At 33.6% G+C, this 20,318-nt stretch overlaps 1 protein-coding gene across 14 annotated transcripts in view; it reads left to right on the top strand.

The window, feature by feature from the left end:
* LOC123680582 (cAMP-specific 3',5'-cyclic phosphodiesterase) overlaps positions 1–20,318 on the top strand; it is a 447,060-nt gene that overhangs the window by 331,007 nt on the left and 95,735 nt on the right. For all 14 annotated transcript variants that reach the window (XM_045618553.1, XM_045618556.1, XM_045618554.1 and 11 more), the window contains one exon: positions 19,057–19,169. In XM_045618553.1, coding sequence (XP_045474509.1) covers positions 19,057–19,169 — 113 coding nt within the window. The remainder of the gene's footprint in view (positions 1–19,056; positions 19,170–20,318) is intronic.

The raw sequence follows: 20,318 nt of genomic DNA, 5'->3' as shown, positions 1-20,318 counted from the left end.
GTAACGAGCTACAGCTGCACATTACACCAATAAAATGTCTATTTTATAGTGATTTCAAAGATGTATCACACAAGTCGTTTGTTATCCAAAGAAAAAAGATATGGCTGTTTTTATCCAAATGGTTACGTTTCTAACAGAATCAAGTTTGCCAATTCTCTTAAGAAATCTTCGATGTTGCATTACTTAGTGAACAATGGCAATTGTTTGCGTTCGAAAATATTACTCGCATAATTATTCACCTCAACGAAATTCAATTTTGCCGGCAAATTTTGGAAAACATCATGCAGATCCAGATTTTTTTAATGAGATCATTTGGAGCGACGAGTCTTCCTGTACCAAGAATGGGTACATGAATCTCCACAATTTGCATAGCTGGAATATCATAAATCCACACGAGGTGAGAGAAGATAGATCACAATATCGATTCAAGATCAATTTATGGACTGGAATATTTAATGGTGCAATTTTGGGCCCGATCGAACTGCCGCCATCACTGAACGCAAACAATTATTTGGAATTTCTAACCAACCAGCTGCCCATTTTATTGGAAGGTTTGCCACTGGCGCTTTGACGCAGTCTGTGGTTTCAACATGATGGATGCCCAGATCTTCGGACTCGAAGTTACCGCACATTTGAATAGAACTCATCCCCACCGGTGGATTGGAAGAGAAGGTGAAATTTTGTGGCCTCCTCGTTCACCTGACCTAAATCCTATGGGGCTGCCAAATAGAAAAAAGAATACGCAACACCCATACGTGATGAAGCCGATTTGAGAGAACGCATCCGCAATTCGGCTTCATCACGTATGGGTGTTGCGTATACTTTGTCTTTTAGGCAGCCCCAATATTAAAAGTCCAGAGGATTTAGGTCTTCATGTGCCCATCCTTGGTACAGGAAGACCCGTCGCTCCAAATGATCTTATTACAAAAAAATTTGCCGGCAAAATTGAATTTCGTTGAGGTGAATAATTATGCGAGTAATATTTTCGCACGTAAACAATTGGCATTGTTCAATAAGTAATGCAGCATCGAAGATTTCTTAACAGAATTGACAAACTTGATTTTGTCAGAAACGTACCCATTTGGATAAAAACAGTCATATCTTTTTTCTTTGAATAACAAATGACTTGAGTGATATCTCTTTGAAATTACTATAAAATAGACAATTTATTGTTGTATTGTGCAGCAGTAGCTGGGTAATTTTTTTCCACTACGATGGGCTGAACTTCATGAACAAAATAATCCACTACCAAAATTTCCAATAAAAATATTTCTCATAGCCCCCCTTCAAAATGTTCGGAGGATGTTTTTATGGTAAACGTTAAAATCATTCTTCAGCAATATTTTACTGAAAAAATTAACCAGAAAGATGTAAAATTGTACCAACCGTAAGGCAAAACTATTGAAAGAGACAAAAATTCATTATTTTCAACAAAAAAAAAATTTCTCGAAAAGGGTAAGACTTTTATAATGGAAATTTTGTCATAGCAGGTGGGTTATCCTTTGATCTACATTCTCCCTCGGTTTGACGTGGTCTTTACGGGACACCCTGTATACGAGTATATAATTCAAAATTAAATTACCGTTATTCCTTTTCATTTCTATTATTCGAACAATATTAACAAAAAAAGATAAAATAAAACACTTGACTTGACGTTTCACAATTTTAATAAATTAAATAAAATCTTGTTGACATGCTGGGTTCCATTCCAATTTCAAAACTGAATTTCAAAATAATATACACAAGTACATATAGATTACTTGGTGACATATGTTAGAAGTGGAGAAAGGCGGAAATCTAATTGATCGTTTACAATTGGAAGATTTTGATTAAAATTGTGAAACGTCAAGTCAAGTGTTTTATTTTATCTTCTTTTATTAATATTAAAGTTATGTTTCATCAAGCGATATGCGAGAAATCAATTTCGATTCAAACAATAATTGTTTGGCTACGAAGTTGCTTCTTCAAATTTAACATTCTGAATAACTATACGTATAGATATTATGGAGGTTTTTTCTTTGGCAAGTTTCGGTGAATTTTCCAATATGCTCGTTATTATTTCCATTGAGAAATGACTTCTATTGTGAAAATTCCTGATTGAGGAGGACGACCAGATTTCAACATTATATCCCAGACATTTCGTGTAGTTATGGAAGGAAATGAATGTGAAAATAGTTGTATTCCAGCTCCACAGTTAACAATAAAAGAATAATCCTTTCGTTATGGGTTTCCATGAGTTTGAATATTCATTTCACGGCTACTTCAAAACATAAGTGCCCAAGTGATCTCTGGGAAATTGCACAGGGTGCTTCTATGGGCAATTTGGAACGAAAAAGTTATTATAGAATATGTTTCCACTGTCTTTGGTTTTCATTTGAGATTTCAATATTTTCAGACGTTTTAAATTTTTTCAGTGAAAACATAACTTGAACACATAATCTTAATCAAAAATCATTGAAATAAGCAGAAAATTCTCTTAAAATGGAAGTGGATTCATGAAGATTTCTATGAAATGTTCAGGGGGGTTAAGGAGGTTTTAGAGTAGGAGTGTAGAGGAAGAATCATTCTGAAATTGGTGACAATCTGATGGGTTCAACATTCTCAAGTACGGGTTTACCCCAGGGTCGAATCCTACTTGTCTTATTATATGTTGTTTACTTACAACGTTTTGAAAAGTTGTTCCAGACGACATTATTATTTATTCCGCTGAAAACGACATAGCATCCTTCACAATATCTCTTGAAAATGCATTCAGGTAGTTATCCCCATTCCTCTTTTCACGTAGCCATAACATCTCCAGTAAGGAATCCGAAGGGTAAGCTTTCACCACAAGAAGATTAAATATTCCAACCCAGTTCAATCTAAGCAGTGTGACCTTGAGAATATATTTGGTCGTTTATCAACCCCAAACTTAATTGAGCAAGACATGTTGAACATGTCACATATAGAGTGGCAAAAAAGATGCAGATCATCAAGTATAAATATACTTGGCAACAAGTGGGATGATGATTAGACAACATGGATCATCTATCGTTCTCTTATTCAATCTTTTAAGGATTATGGAAGAATTTTTTTGTTGCACCTCAATTTTCCCGATATTTTAAAATACCTATAAAGTTCTCAAGATTTGTCTAGGTTATTCAAGATCGACACCGAAGGATATATTACTCGCAGAGTTTAGAAGGCAAGTCCAAGAAGTTTCTGTTGAGAAAATAACTATTTCTAGTAAATTTATAGTTGATGAAATCCAGGAGGTATCTTTATCAACGCTGACTAATAGATTTAGTAATAGTTGAAAGGAAACCTTTATGAGTGAATTGTTTTGATCCCACTCTGTTGACTTTCTAATCTATGCATTTGGCTTAAAAATACTTCTATTTACGAATATGGAAAAATGAATTTAGTATTGAAATATCGACCTATCTCTGTTCTGAATCACTTTGAAAAGTTGTTGGAGTCTTCTGTAATTGACTTCGCTTCAACCGACAATTAGCATCAGACAGATTGGCTTTTTTAGGGGTTTATCAGTTTTCTCTAATCTATCCCCATACATAAATTACATATCCAAAAATATGAATCTAGGTATCTAAGAGGATGCTATTTACACGTATTTGACAAAGTTGATTATGCGACTTTTTTTCAAGTTCAACCAGATTATTGCGTGTGATCGAATATTTTGAGTTTGTTCGAGTTATACAATGCAACAGATTTCAACTCGTCATTTCAAATGATGCTTCTTCGTTGAATCGGGAGTGTTTCAGGGTTCTCATTTAGGACCACTCCTTTTCATTTTATATATCAATAAAGTCTGCAGATGTTACCGAATTTGGCACACCCTTTGAAATGCATTTCATTGTAGAATGCCAAAATGGCCATAAGTAAACGTGTCTCTTACCGTTAATCTGTATGAAATTTTCATTGTATTCAACTAGTTGAAAATTTTCCCAAAAACTTCCAGTTTACGTTGAGTGAATAAATAAACTGCCACGTTTTGACGTTAAGTTTTCATAAACTCAAAAAGAAATTTTCACATCCCTCTATACTCTACTTTACGTAATAAGAATATAAAAGTATAATTTTTGTGGATTGAAGCACATACAAATATTGTTCCTAAAGAGAAAGTCTGCATAAGTCTGCGATCTGACGTCATGTTAATGTCAAACAGTACGTATATTCAGATTTGTACAACAAGTTTCAACGTAAACTGCTGGATGAATGAAAATCAGTACTTCAATCAAATACTACCGGATCATATTTCAGGTTCTTAGTCCTCCCAGAGTTGTGTGATGGCGTGACGTTGAAGGTAATCGAGAATTCATCACATTCATATCACGCTTAAGAAGTGGACATTCTTTCAGTCCCATCTATCTAAATAAAATCGGATTTAAAGAAAACAAGTTGTGTAATGACGTTGGGCGTCCAGATCACCTTTTGATTTACTGCAGTGACTTCCGCCATAAATGATATTCATTACCTACCTCAATAAATGAGCAATTATATCCTTTCAATTTTTAAGAGGTTTGTTTTCATCGAATAATTTTTATCTGTATTGGCTGATCTTCAAACATGAATGGGTCCTTGGTTTTAGTTTTTAACAGCACTGTACAATTTCTTTGTTGCTCGCCTTTTAAGCATGACCTCTTTCCCGAAGCAGTTGTATTGGTCGTGCATCTATAAACATTCGCCATAATTAGCCCCATAACGCAATTAATCTTCAAATATTAATTTAAATGAGATATGATTACTTCGAGCATATGATTACTTCAAGCATTTTAGGTTTCCACGTTATATGCTTTTTTATTTCCTGTGGTGTCCACATTAAATTTGAAATTTTGCACATGATTCAAACACTGCATGCAAGTCAATAATTAGTAAAGTCATTTGGTGCCGAAAGAGTGGATTACCTGAAAGTTTGTCCGTTGTGATCTCGGTAGGCTTAATCCACATGTTATGCCAAATTTCGAAATTTAGCGCAATATTCTTTCCAACCCAGCTTTTTTGCATCCTGTAAGCTTTCCGAAATGTTTGTTTTTATTCCATCCTCATTTCTCTGCTTTTTATATATATATTAATGAATTTTGCATTGAAAAATTTGGATTGGCAGAACAATTTCCTTCATCACAAAATTGACAGTTAATTGATAAATCCGTGGCGGAATAGTTCCGAGTAACAACATAAAATCATAAAATATAACAAAGAAATCTTTGCGAATCTGCAAAGATTTATGAAATTATTTCAAGTGCTCCGATAAAATCCAAATTCACACGATGTTATTCATTCAAGCATTCAAAAATCTTAAGACTGATCCATCCATAATTTATTTTCTTCTACCAATATTCAAAACTTCCCAGTGAAATTAGCAAATGACTAGACTAATTACCGAGAACAAAATTGTGAATATTATTGGAGAAATAAATATCATAATTTCATTTTCGGATCTTATGAAGTTAAAGTTTAAGAATACGATTTTACACTTCATTTGCTTCCTTGCAACAACCAGGATGAAGGCCGGATGGTGGGACCTTATACAAGATGTCTGTAAGACGAACTTCATAACATGATTCCTCGGTAAAAATCAACACAGGTAGTTCATATAATTTTTGTTAGAAATCGAACCCCTTTTCATGATACAGCTTTTAACAATCGTTGACGAAGTGACGGTTTTTGATTTTTTTTGCGGGTACTCATAAACAGTATGTAGAGTCATAAAACACTTCATAATGGAAAATAAAATTGAAGGAAAAGTCTATAAAACACTTCTGTTGTTGGAACCTTGTATATTAAATCATCCGGTTACATATTTCGGCGTATTCGCCATTATCAAACCGAAGATTCTGAAAAAGATTATACTCTTAGGTACAATATATGAAGTTGAACGAAAAACTTAAAGAAAAGGTGAAAAAAGGTGGATAACATAATTCTACAGTTTGGTTAATTGCTCACTGAAACTTACGATTTTAAGATTCCATAGTCATATGGTAAAACATTGATAAAATATGTATATTTTGTGAAAAATAAAAATATAAATAAATACAATGGTCAAAAAGGCATACTGTGAAAAGTCAAATAATATAAAATGACAAACAAAACATAAACAAAACAAAACTGACGTTGACGCATTCTTCTTCTTCCAATCAAGGTTGACTCAGGTGTTGAATTTCCCTACGGTGCAGTGGCGTCCTCGAGGAGCATCAATATAAAATTTTATACGTGTCTTTAAAGTTATTTGTTAACATAGCATTTAGTGTCCTGTATTCTGTGTTCTTCATATGTTTAAAAATTTCTACCTCCTCTAGAATTTCTTGTTTGTAGCAGAACTCGCAGTGATGAATAAGTTTGGTGTTATCTTTCATATCAAACTTATGTTCTTCTTAAATAATAGAAATTGCTCTCACAATTTCGATTTCTCTCATAACTTCTTAATGAGTGGTTAAAATAGATTTTCAATTCTTTTATGGTTTCCTATTCATTTCTTGGGAAAAATAAATGTTCCATTGAATGAAATACATATGCATACGAAGATTTTGTTGAATAGTTGTAAATCTCAACTAAAAATTTCTGATTTGAAACGGAAAGGTTGATCAGGTGAGATAGCAGAAGAAAAAAGGCTCAAAACTCCTAGACTACCTGGACGACCACCTATAAGATGATATGAAAGCTGGTCTTCATCATCCCAACTCCGCCTGGAAAACCATTGATGCAAACACAGGACCTTGGTCCTAACGTAAGGGAAAGAAGAAGAAGGTATGTAGTCAACTAAAATAATTTTAGCTTTTGATTGTTTCAGCCAAGCTTTCGGATAATATCGTCGTTATCTTCAGGGCTACTAAAAATTACAAAATGTTGTAAAAAACATACAGTGTAATAAAACTTACATCAATGTGAAACTTAAATGTTGAAAATACTATAATCTCCATATACAATATGTAAGGAAAAATCTCTATTTTGCTTAATAATTGAAATATATACATTAAGTCAAAAAAACAAAAGTCATATGAACGAATAATGTCGAAAGGTTAAAAACATAGAAAAACACAAAGACAAGAGGCACAGAAAGGAATGACAAAAGAGGACGAGTGACGTCACAAAATGAGGAAGCAGTAGGTGTTTTATAGTGGGAGAATCATCTAATCTTACCCATATTAATCAATTCGACGATAATACAATAAATAATACCATGAAAATCTGAATTGATATTCAAGTTTGTTTCATGGCTCATGATTTCAACCGCCTCCAAAAACTCTCGCTTATATTTGTTTCGCTCAGATCTTAAACACCTAGCATCTGAGAATTTCATAGTATGACCGGTTTCATATATATGTTTTCATAACCCGGTGGTTTGTATCCCTCTTGTACAATCTCTAACATGTTCTTTTATTCGAGTCTTCAAATTTCTGCCGGTTATGGCTTATTACATTCCATGCAATCTGTGGAGTAAATTATTCCAGACTTGTTGCCTGTTGGTGTTTTGTCCTTCATTTTTGAGAATATATATTTACCCAAAGTGCAAGGCTTGTCTTGTCTTTGTGTTTTTCTATGTTTTTAACCTTTTGGCATTATTCGTTCATATGTATTTTGAGTTTTCACTTATTATATATTTTAGTTATTAATATTCAGCAAAATAGAGATTATTCCTTTCATATTGTATATAGAGATTATAATATTTTTAATATTTGAGTCTCACATTGATGTAAGTTTTATTACACTGATTTCTGTATGTTTTTTACAACATTTGTGATTTTCAGTAGCCCTGAAGAAGGATAAGATATTATTGGAAAGATTGGCTGAAACAATAAAGAGCTAAAATTATTTCAGTTGACTAAATACCCGATCAACCTTTCCGTTTTGTAGAAGATCTTGTTATTTTCAACCACTAATAATAAAGTTATGTTATCGAAAAATTTTGTGTGAGCAACATCTACTTAGAGCTTCATATGATGTAGAGTTTTATGACTCAGGCCTTTTTAGAATCCGTAAAAAAAATTAAAAACCATCAATTCGACAACGGCTTTTGTAGGCTCTATCTTGAGAAAGCGGCCGATTTCGAAAAAAATTCATATGAACCTACCCTACTTCTTTTTATCGAGGGATCATGTATTCAAGTTCTTCGCATTTATTTACAGTCATTCATATAAATATGCGATAAGTTCGAGATACTCGGAAGTCAGAGAACGAGTGTCGGTTTAGAGTTCAGAGGAACAAGAACTGGAATAATGAACGGAATAACAGATACATACTTGATATCGATATTAGATTCCCCCCCCCCCGCATTCAAAAGGCTTTTGAGCTCTTGGCGTAGGTTGATAGGATCTCTGATTCGGAGTGGGTTTTCATAATGAAATACTAAATTTGCTCAATCTGGAATATTTCAATCTTACTTTTGTGCTTAATGATTTTGATTATACTCAACGGATTAGCGTCTGATATTTTCAAGATCCTTTCACAGAAAGGAGAAAGAGCCAAACCGGTACACCGAGAATCTTGGAGACTGTAGAAATATGGTCCGAATGAGCGACCGATTAAAAATTGATGGAAGCTTCGCAAGCGATGAAGAAATTCTGTTAATTGGAGGGTAGGATCAGATGTGGCGCTTCAGCGGTTAGTTGGCTCGGAAGTTTGAGTAGAATTGCACGTGGCAAATTCATATCTTATTCAATAATGGACTGAAAAAGGTTTTTCATTATTTATTGCTATGACGACATAATTCAGACAAGTGTTTTTCAAGAATAGATTCACATTCAGACAGACCCGACTTTAATGTTGGCTGGGTAGTCTTTATGATTGAAATATCCCATTCAAAGCTTCGTCAGAACCACTGCAACTTGAGCAGAATATCGAAGAAAACCCAAAGCAAAAAAGAAAGAATCTTTAAAAACTATGCGTAATTTCGGTATTTTCTAGTCTTCATTACAGAAAAAAAGTCATTAGGCAATGAAGGTAAAACTAAGAATGAAAAATAAATTGCAATGAAAGGGTAAGTAGTCACGACTATATGAAATGTTACAAAATGGAGGATGCGCTGGTTTCCCTAGTAGTTTCTGTAGAAACAATAAATACTCACTAATTAGATCTGTTTTGAGAGTGTTTCAACTTTCTGTTGGGCGATGTTCATTAGACTTCAAACTATCCCCTATTTCTTCAATAACACAAGGAGTACTGACCTTGAAATATTGTCAAAATTTATAGAATTCAGGCTCGTGTCGATTACGTCCTGATTTTTTTATTTTTGTGCTTGATTCTGCGTAGAAGATGCCGACTGATTAAGTCATAAATTCAATAAAATTATTAATGAGTTAGTTTAGATTTCAAACAGTTACCAGATTTTTCCAAAACCTGTTTTTTGTGGTAGTTTGAGTATATCGAGCTTAAATATTTTCACAAAATTCTCGATTGTCATATGCCCTGCAAACCCTTATACCTTACCAGCAATGAGAACAAATTTTCACATTATTGAGGCGGTTTTATAAGTATATTTGGAAGATGAGAACGCAATCGAGCAATTATTGAGGCTTGCGACAAAAATTTCCTACTGAATCTGATGCTTTGGACTAGGGCTGGGAATCATGAATGAATGATTTGAATATTCGAATAATCATTGAATAATTATTCGAATAATTGCATTTTGCATTATTCGAATAATCATGAATATTCACTGACTACTTTTCTATTCATGAATAATCAGTGAATAGTCGAGTATTCACTGAATAGTTGAATAATCAATGACTACTTTTCTATTCATGAATAATCAGTGAATAGTCGAGTATTCACTGAATAGTTGAATAATCAATGACTACTTTTCTATTTATGAATAATCAGTGAATAGTTGAGTATTCACTGATTATTCAGTGAATAGTTTTCTATTCAGTGAGTAGTTGGATATTTATGAAGTTACGAATGAAAGTTTGAATGATCACTTGACCCACTATTCAGGAATGATTAAAACAAGGTTTTGTGATCCACTACGGACAAATCGTTTTATTAATATTAAAATTACTGGAAATTACTTAATATTGATATTGATGGATACAATTGAATTAAAATTATTCATTTGATAGTAGTATAAAAAGGTATTCACCCAAAGAAAAATTAATAAAATTTGGATTTCATCAATGAAAAAATATAAAAATGGAATATAAGATACAAACATATGAATTTACCAATAAAGAGTTTTAATAATAATTCTACATTCGAAAATGTAACCTTGCCTTCCTATTCCGTATGCATTGCTATTTCTAGACATTCATGAAAATAAGCCAATTCCTTCAACGAGACCGTACTAATTTGAATGACAATTTATTTGTTTGGATTCCGAACACTGACAGGAGAACCAAAAATGGCGGTGTGTGACGTCACACTAATAGAGCGTTTATGGCGAAAGGCAAAACACCAAAACGATTATACCACGTCGCAAAGAGTATATTCACTCATCAAAACGCTCGGATTTTATTGGTTCATTAAAACATGAGTTCAATCACTGAATATTGACTCAATATTCATTGAATAATCACTGAATAATCATTGAATAATCATTGAATAATCACTGAATAATCATTGAATAATCGCTGAATAATCATTGAATAATCACTGAATAATCAACGAATAGTTGAATATTCATGACTACTCATGAATAATCAAGTATAAATATTTGTTTGAATGAATTATTCGAATAAATTTATGGATGAATATTCGAATACAAAAAGGGAAAAAGTCCCAGCCCTACTTTGGACCCACATCACTTTTGAATGATTTTTTATGATGATCTCAATTCACATTTTGAGGAAATTCCACAATTTTCGCCTAGGCTTCACACTTAATTTCATAAAGAAGTCACTAGCCAATGAATAAAAGTGAAAGTAAGAATAAAAATTCTAATTAATAAGAGGGTAAGTAGTGAGGACTATGTGAGAGGCAAAGAACTGTTATAAAATGAACTGGTCCTCTCTCGTGACTTCTACTCTCAACGCTTTGCGGACTATCAAAGAGAGAGATTTTGTGAAAGGTGGAATAATATCAAAAGATACGAATTGGGAGCGGGAATAACTCGTTTCCTTCTTTTTTTTCAGATAAATATTGAGTTATTCGGTTGATAAATTGGTCAATGAATCATATTTAGGAACTGTATGGGACAGATTCTGATGAAATCTTTCAGAAAAAATCGAATTTCGTTGAGCCCTATTTGAAAAAAAAAAAATTTTCTATTCCAGAGTTTTAAGAAAGTTCAGTATATGATTAATATTATAGATAGTTCAATTTATGTTCGATATCATGCAGATACAAGTTTAATTGAACTTTAGCGAATCCAAAATTTGTGATAAACTGAGGAAAAACGTGAGCGTTATTGGGTTCGAAGTTGTATTTTCTTATCTATGGAAGATATTTCAGTGTTACGTTTCAAAAATATTCATCTCTCTGTACTCTGGCGATGTAAAAAAGTACTGGAAATTTTATATGAGGTTTCATTTTAGTATTTTCTTCTTCTTCTTCTTAAAAAGGGGTACCGCCTGTTTTCTCCGTTCATTAAATATTCAAGCATCTGACGGAGGGATTCGAATCCAGGCTTATTCGCTTCGAAAATCGAACAAAATGGTCAAAAATTCATTACTCTCGATCTATAAACGGTAGGATTGATTATTGTTGTAGTAACACATTTTCTCAATATCATAATTGTAAGGCTCCTTCAAAACTGCAGTTCCATATAGGTATTTAGCGGATTAATATAAAAGTCATCTCTTTTGAAGTGATTACATATTACGGTTGTTGCAGAAGGTTTGTATTCTTTCCTCCTGATTACATCCCCCAGTTGTTTCTCAAGTTTAATTTTCCGGAAACCTGTGAAAATATTCAATGAAATAAACGTTATTTCATCACTTCATGATAACTTATCAATGAAATTTCACGCCTGCCCCTTTTTAGATCTAACAACACAATTATAAGCTGCATTTGAAGCAGACATATTTAAAATTGTTTTTTAGTTGATCTACGATATGATCAAGAATTACAACAAAACCCGTAGTAATGTTTTCTCATTATCTATTATATCCTTGTCACAATACAGAAATATCAATAGTTTGTCTCTCTCTAGGTTATACCCAGTCCTTATTCTTATGTCTATGATGAGCTGTTGCAAAATGGAGGATGCGCTGGTTATGCTAATAATTTCTTTAGAAACAATAGATTGTCTTCTGAAAAATCAACTCGTAGTTAGAGTTGGGAGCTTTCGAGTGCTCATCATTCATAAGTCAGTTGCGCTCTTGGAGACCGTTAGACTGTACATAGCTATGTGTGTTCTCCAGGGATGCAATTGCAGAATAGATATATCCATTCGGATTATTTATTTCGGTTCTCTAATATAAATGAAAAGTCAAAAACCTATGAATGTATTTAGCCTTATCTATTACTGACCAAAATCACAATCTGTTGAAATCAGTCAGAGAACTCTAACAGTTCAGATCTATTAAATTCAACTTATGGTCTCCTAGATTGTTTTCGCTTTCTGCAAGACAATATAATTCCAGCTGTAAGTTTGAATGGAACATATGGAATTATATCAATTTTTTATCTTCAGGCTGCTCATTGAAAAGAGAAATTAGGGTTTCAATAGGAATTACTAATACCGGTGCATTCGCCATTTTGTAACTTATATGGTGGTGGCTATTCAGCTTTTCATCGATTTGAAAACACTTAAAAATGATGCCAACAAATGAAATGAAATATCACAATGAAGAATAGTTCATCCCGTATCAAGGCTAGAATGAAAATCCGATGCTAGTGAATGAAGACATTCACAGCAAGCTCAGTTATGCCTCCGCCATTTGGAACCTGATTTATACATCAATAGACTGCAAAAAATCCAAAATAAATTGTCAAAAAATCTGTAATTATTATGATCTATATTATTATTATGAACCTCCATGATATCTCCTTGAAAACATTTAAAGATAAACTATTGATTGTGTAGAATCGATTGACTATCATATGTTTTTTTTTTTCTTCGTCTTAAAAACATTGTACCTATATATGTGTCTTATGAATATTCTATAATAGCTGTTAACTAAAAATATGTTTTTTTTATTTTGTGGATACTATTTTGGACTTGTTCTGTTTGTATCCCGTATTTCTGAAATAAATAAAATAATCCCTCTTAAGGACAACCAGCCATGCGGACGGTAATGATAAAGGGTTTTCCAATAAGAGGTTTAAATAGTCTGCTATCTGGGTAGCGGTCACTTTTGAAGCTGTCTCCTTTCCTACAAGTGTTACTGTTGGTTTTTGGACTAGTGTTGTTGCACCAGCCTCATTTCAAATAAGTGAGGTTCAAGTACATATAATTAATGAGGCTGGTGTAACTGTAACGGTGAATGTATTGCGCTACAAAGCTGCAATTAATTAATTAATCGCAATTTCACAGGAATGTTTGCTGGCCGTGTTATTTCTTGAAGAGATTATCACAATTTGCCACTTCAAACCTATTTAACACCTTTAATTTTTTTCTTTGGGGACACGTGGAAAATAAGGTCTATATCAATTTTCCCCATTAGATTCAAGACCTTAAAGATGAAATTCGAGAAGTTATGGAGGACATTCATCCGCAAATGTGCGAATTAGTCATGGAAAATTTCATGAAAAGGATATGGTACTATAACTGTAGCCGTAGCGTTTTCCATCATTAATGGAAAACCGTTCCCTTCATAATGAAATGAACATCCATTGATTTCTCTTGAAAAATACTCTAATCTATTTAAAATTGAAACCTCTTATTGGAAAACCCTCCAAATTATCAGGATGGATTCGTCAAAATTCGAAAATCACAAATATCATGATGAAACGATAGAGCGATCTGAATTCATAGAACGAACGCTCAATAATTACAATTACTTAAATATAAATACATTATTGTAATAGTTTCCATATGAAAACATTATTATCAATTTATGAAATTCATTCCAATGTTCTGCCGATCGATTTCAATTAGGTTTCCGATAAATAGGACCTATGTGGAAATCCTATTTTCAATATTATTTGAATGCGGAATGTTCAGCGAGAGATACATGTTTACACTTGAAGCCAGCCTTTCATCTTTCCATTTGTAAAACCAGTTGAATCGTCAAAGCTGCCAATGTACGTGCGTGGCACAATCGGATTCAAATTAATATGTGTTTGTTTCGGGATACAAAACGCTGGTTTTTTGATTTAATATTAATTCATTGGGGGAATTCGAATCGGAATATTCCGGTTTAGAGAAATATTGTTTGGTTTCATGATACATGGTGGCGATGTTCTCTCAATATGCCAATTATTATTACATTCATTCATTATAAACAACGTAATTGATTCGTTGAAGTGTCGAATAAAATTTAAAATTGAATTATACGATTAATTGAGAAATTTCGGAATTTGTCAATGAAACATAAAATTTTCATTATTGAATGAAATTTGTTGAAGGTTACTTCCTATTTTGGAATCCTATTTTTACATTTCTAAAGAAATAAACAATCTATGTTCTGGAAATGAGGTGAATATTTTCCTCTATTTCAACTGCAATATTTGATAGAGAATCTTTCTTTCTTACTCTTTGCTTTATGCAGGATGAGACAACATAGGAAAAATGAGAAAAATTCAAAGTTTATCGATTATTTATTTTTGATTTCCTATAACTGAATCCAAATTCAATAGTCCGTATAACCACCTCTTCTTTCAATCAACTCCCCATGACGCCTATGCTTCCCACGAATCAAGTCATTAATGAAATTTTCAGGCATATCTTTTCATTCTTCCTGAAGGGCTAATCTCCATTCTATTGGATATTGCTCTCCCTAAGTAATCCCATACGTGCTCAATCAGATTCATGTCTGGTGAGTTTGCTGGCCAGTTCATTCTCTAGATATTGTTCTCTTGAAGAATGTTTTGAACCTTTCGTTTGCGGTGTGGTGGGACGTTATCATCCTCATAAATGAAATTATCCCCAAATTCATTGCGCAGAGAAAAAATTATTAGTTCCATTGATTTTTTTCAATGATGGCACCAGTAATTGTTCGTTCAATGATAATAAGAGTGGTATGGTGACCGAACATTAAACCTCAGCTCGTTCGCCTGAAAGGGAACAACTTCCCGGGGGAAATTGAGTCGCTGTAGTCTGCCTGAACCTCAGAGGAAAGAAAAGATAGAGGTGCCCTTAGAAGTAAATAGCGGTGTATTGTAATCAATTGCAACAGTATGATGATAAAGTGAGATAGGACAACAACAAACCTTCAAAATTGACAACTAGAGGAGCGGTAAACATATCAGTGGCGTAGTCAATGGTTCTCTTACTGCCTCTTATTAAATTTTTAGTGCTGAAATGTTTGGAACAAACATATGCATATTTCGGCAAATTGTTCATTTGCAATATTAATACGTGGCACCATATTTTGCTAAATTCTCTATTTGAAGGAAACCTACAAATGTTAGCATTGAATTAAGTTTTCGATATCTCACAAATACTACGCCATAGACGAGATATATTCTACGCCTATGGACTCAAAACGTGAACTTAACCATGATAGGTTAGGTTTTTATTTCCGATGTTTTACACACTATACATGTTTTTCGAGTATTTACCATGATTAAAATTAACAATATGTAACTTAAAATTCACAAACTTGTATGAAATAACGCCGATTACAAACGTGAAATTAAAATGAACAGTTAACCCTTAACGCACCTCTAGTTAACACGTGCAATAACAACAACAGAACCGTGTTGCCAAATCCTCAGAATATTCGCAAAACATCTTTGCCACAGAACGGAGAAAAGACTACTTCTTCCTCAGAATGGCAACGCAGTACATTATAAGTGTTTGTAAACAAAAATGTTATAGCGATGTCAACAAATGCTATAAGGCACCTCTATCTTTTCTTTCCTCTGAGGCCTGAACCCTTTCTAGTCGGCTAGCACTTTGTGAACTGAATCATGACTCGGCCGAAAAAAGTACTATGCGCCATTGTGGTGGAAGCCCTTTTGGTGGTGTTCTGCTCATTGCCGACGGGTAGCTCGATGTCCAAGTGATAGGCAAAGTACTCTTGAAGGTCTTTTTTCCCTTAAATTTGAGGAATGCAACCGTCTCCTTATGGTATAGTATATCCAAAGTCACTTGGAGGAAGCCAGATTATTTGGATTATACAAGGTGTATTGGTTGAATCGATCAACTATAATTCTATTAAATTGGGATAATGAAACACCGGATTTCTTAACTAATATAATGAATTTGGCTGTACAAGTTATATGTTTACAAGGTAACAGCTACGAGCGTACTGGTATATGATACCCCAATTTCCTGGGGATGTTAATCGTCGCCTTGGATTCTGCATACCAAAGCGCCATCCAGGTCCCTGATTGGTCCACGTCTTTGTTCCTTTGTTCCTTGCCCTAAGATGATGACCATGTGTGGCGTCTACGTGGCGCCGAGGATGTGTGCCAGTTCTATTTTTAGCCCTCGCTGATACCTGCAGGGGTTGGCTTTTCGACCTAAATGCATCTTTGTGAATATTCAACTGTCCGTAAAGTTTGTGTGAAATTCACTTGACGCAACACAAGGGTTGTCCGAGTTTCCAGAAATTCCTTTGGGGCCACTGAATTCATTTTCTAACAATACTTTCAAATAAACCGCGGTATTTAGCGGATCGCGGTATCCACTTCAAAGGGACATCTGGCCAAGCGTTTTTAGGGACTAGTTCAATTGACTTTGGATATACTATACTGGTTGAGACTACCCGTCTATAGTTCCTTAAAAAATAACTTCGAAGGGATGTTACAGATAACGTTCGATTCCTTCGCGTAAAATTTGCGTATAATGGTATTACCTTGCAGATGTTACTCTGGGTCGACCAGACACCAGTCTCCGGGGAACGCTGGCGGTTTCCAGGAAAATGCCACTATGCGCCTTACTGAATTCCGTGAAATATTCAAACGTTGCATGGTTCAACAAAACTCCTTGATGTAGGGTTACTTTTCTTGCCCGATCAAACTGAGAAATTGGATGTCCCGGAATTTACAACACAAGATTCAACTCTCATTCTTCGCTGAAAACTGATAAACTTCGAATACACTTGCATTCTCCCGAACAAGAAACATTTTTGCTGGTTTATTGTTCTCATTCAAATGATAAAGTGAAGATTCCACATACAAAAAATTGTCATGTTACATTCATAAGTTGAGAGTTGAGAAGGAGGTCCAAGACTTATGACGATGTGTGTCTATGATGAGGAAGAAGATATAAAATCCCATTAGTCAAATGATGACAGTACGATGCGATCATTTCAAAAATTCCTTTCTCTAATTCTGTGGTTATTTCGTTCATTCTTCCACATCTTGTAGAACAAAATCGTGCGAGAATATATCAGAAACGCACAGTTTTCATGGTTATATTTTATTATTCTATGTTGGTACTCCGAACTTTCCGCCACGGCTTTATCTGTCAATTCATCAATTTGCCTTAAAGAAATCAGTTCTGCCAACCAACATTTTTCAATGCAAAAATCACTAAAATATATTTATGGAAATATTTCATTAATTTCTATGAAAATGCAATGAATTAGAGAAAATAATGTATAATACTCGTACAGAAGGCTCATTCTACCACTCGTTCATTCCAAAACTCGCCACTTCGTGGCTCGTTTTTGAATTTTGAACTCGTGGAAGAATATCAATGCCTTCTGCACTTGTATTATAAATAACTATTCTAACATCGCTTCGAGGAAAGAGGAATACAAGTAGAAGTGTTCGAAATAAATTTGTCTAGATTATCTGAATTCTGAGTCATTATTTTGTAGAAAACAAGAAATATGTATTCTCATATTTTGCGATGTTTTCGCGATGATCATGTTGATTCGAGAATACGATGCAACAGCCAAAAATTGTTATTCTAAATATCAAAGACATCATGATAAACATATTCCGAGAAACAGGAAAACAGAAACATCCAACCGCGCAGATGATGGAAATAGCCCAATAAACTATCTAACAAATAGTCCATCATCAATATCTAGACAACAATTGTATTCTGAGAAATCAATTTGAATTAAATGATCAAAGTCTGTGCTCGAAAAATATTTACCCCTTGAGCATCGCAATAACTGAGACTTATTAAACTCCCACATTCAATAACACCGCTGGTGTTACCGAACTTTCTACGTCGAATATATTTGGACTCAGCTTTTCTGAATTTTCAGGCCTCTCATGTAAATTTTTTGTCATGTAACCCCACCAAAAAAAGTCGAGTGGAGTTAAATCCAGTGACCTTACCGACCAGGTTATAATACTCTAAAGCAAATGCGGCATCAGGGAAAGTTATGTTCAAAAATTCTAAAACTAAATGTATTATAAGCAGAGCATTCATCTTGCTGAAGCCAAATTTCTTTGAAATCGTCATTAAAGTTCAGTACCGGTATAAAGACAGCTTGTAAGATCTTCAAATATTGTTCCCCTTATATTTTTCTAATGTTACGGTCAAATGCCAAATTTTCTCGAGACTAAAGATTTCTTTATTATTCGGTGTGCACTAATCTAGATCTTTTCTGGTGACAAGAGTGTTACAAGACCGAAAAAAACTGAAGGTCATCAAAATAATAAAAGTTGAATGAAGTTTAATAAAAGTTACAACAGTATATCAAAATTTTTCAAAAATTCCCTATTTAAAAACGAATCCTAAACCTTATTTGCAGATCAAAACCTTATCTATTCATCGCGATATAAACACATATTCTGTGTTATGGTGAAAATTACCACAGGATCTAGAGCCGCATGAAACAGAATGAATATTGATATTAATAATCAATTTCATTACTATCATTCTCAATTGATTTAATGATTTAATTGAATGTCTTGCAGAAGTCTATGTGTTTCTCAATAAGAGCATGATACTTCAGTTGAAACAAAACACATTATGTTTTTGGAGCACCCTTCTATAAAAATTATATTTCGTCTAAAAATCTCAATACATATCATTTTTACTAGATTACTTACCATCAATTCAAAATATACTTTCGGTTGGTGATTAAATATCAATTTTGATTATTACAGAAGATGCATACATGAAAATGGCTATGGAAACGATGGAAGAACTGGATTGGTGCTTAGATCAACTCGAGACCATCCAAACGCACAGATCAGTTTCCGATATGGCATCTCTCAAAGTGAGTACTATCAGTATTGAAATTGAACCAAAGAAATGACACTGTTTTTTTTATAAAAACGTTTTTTCTCATAAAAAGAAATAATTTTTTGTGGGAAAATGAGCTGTAGAAATATTCTCAAAAATCGAAGATGTAGAATTTCTCAAGTTCAGTGAAACACCGTCTTGGGTTATTTTGGACTTCAGTTGAATAAAATTGAATATTCGCGAAAAAAGTATTTTTCAAAGTTATATAATAATTCATTGAAATATGTCAGTAACTACTTATTTCTATGATTGTTCTATTTACGAGTATATTGGGATACAATCATGAAATGAATACAATCGAAAAATATTCAGTTCAATAGTTAAATGAACATCGTGGCAGTGCTATAGCTGGGGTGTAGAGGTTATGGACCACCCGGGCACTAGGCCTTAAGGGCGCAGAGGGCTTCCCGTCAAAAAATTAAATAGATTATTTGGAGCTCCCAATCCGCTTAATCCAAAGTGGCACCATACTTTTAACCACTTTACTTGATTAACTAATTTTCATATGAAAGCGTTATAAAAACTTTGGCTAGTTTTTTTGGGTTTATTATTATGTTTTGTTCAAGGACATCGGTCTAGTCAATATACAGGATGACCCATTTCAAAAGATCCACTGAAATAACATCTTGGAAAAAGCTTGGATCAAAAAATGTTTCAAAAAAAACGTTTCTCAGTCTTAAGGCAGACATTGAATCAGTTTGATTCCAAGATCAAGTATATTTTTTCAATAGGAAAGAAACATTTGTCTCTGTCGAATCTTATTTTTTGAAAAAAAAATAGGAATATTTTGTCTCTCTTCTTTTTGGAATAAAATAAATCTTTGTGGGGAAATGTGCTTTGGTTTTAAGTTTTATGCTTAGAACAGTTATGATGAAATTTTGTACACATAAACTATTGAGCATATTCGAAGAAATTAGTACTGACAAGACAAAACAAGTCAACAATATTTTTTTTCATTGTAAGAAGCAAACGAAATTATTCCGCCTAAATAAATGTTCGAAATTTTCGCCATGATTAGCAATTCACAGTTCTAACCTCTGATCATAGCTTTAGATGGTTCATAAAAGCATTTATTATCAGGTGTGTGAATAAGTCTTTCCCGTTTTTTTTCAAATTTTGAGCC

Source organism: Harmonia axyridis, chromosome 5, assembly GCF_914767665.1.
Source record: "Harmonia axyridis chromosome 5, icHarAxyr1.1, whole genome shotgun sequence".
Taxonomy (NCBI): Eukaryota; Metazoa; Arthropoda; class Insecta; order Coleoptera; family Coccinellidae; genus Harmonia; species Harmonia axyridis.
Note: the sequence above shows the minus strand (reverse complement) of the source record. Positions and strands in the feature narration are given on the sequence as shown.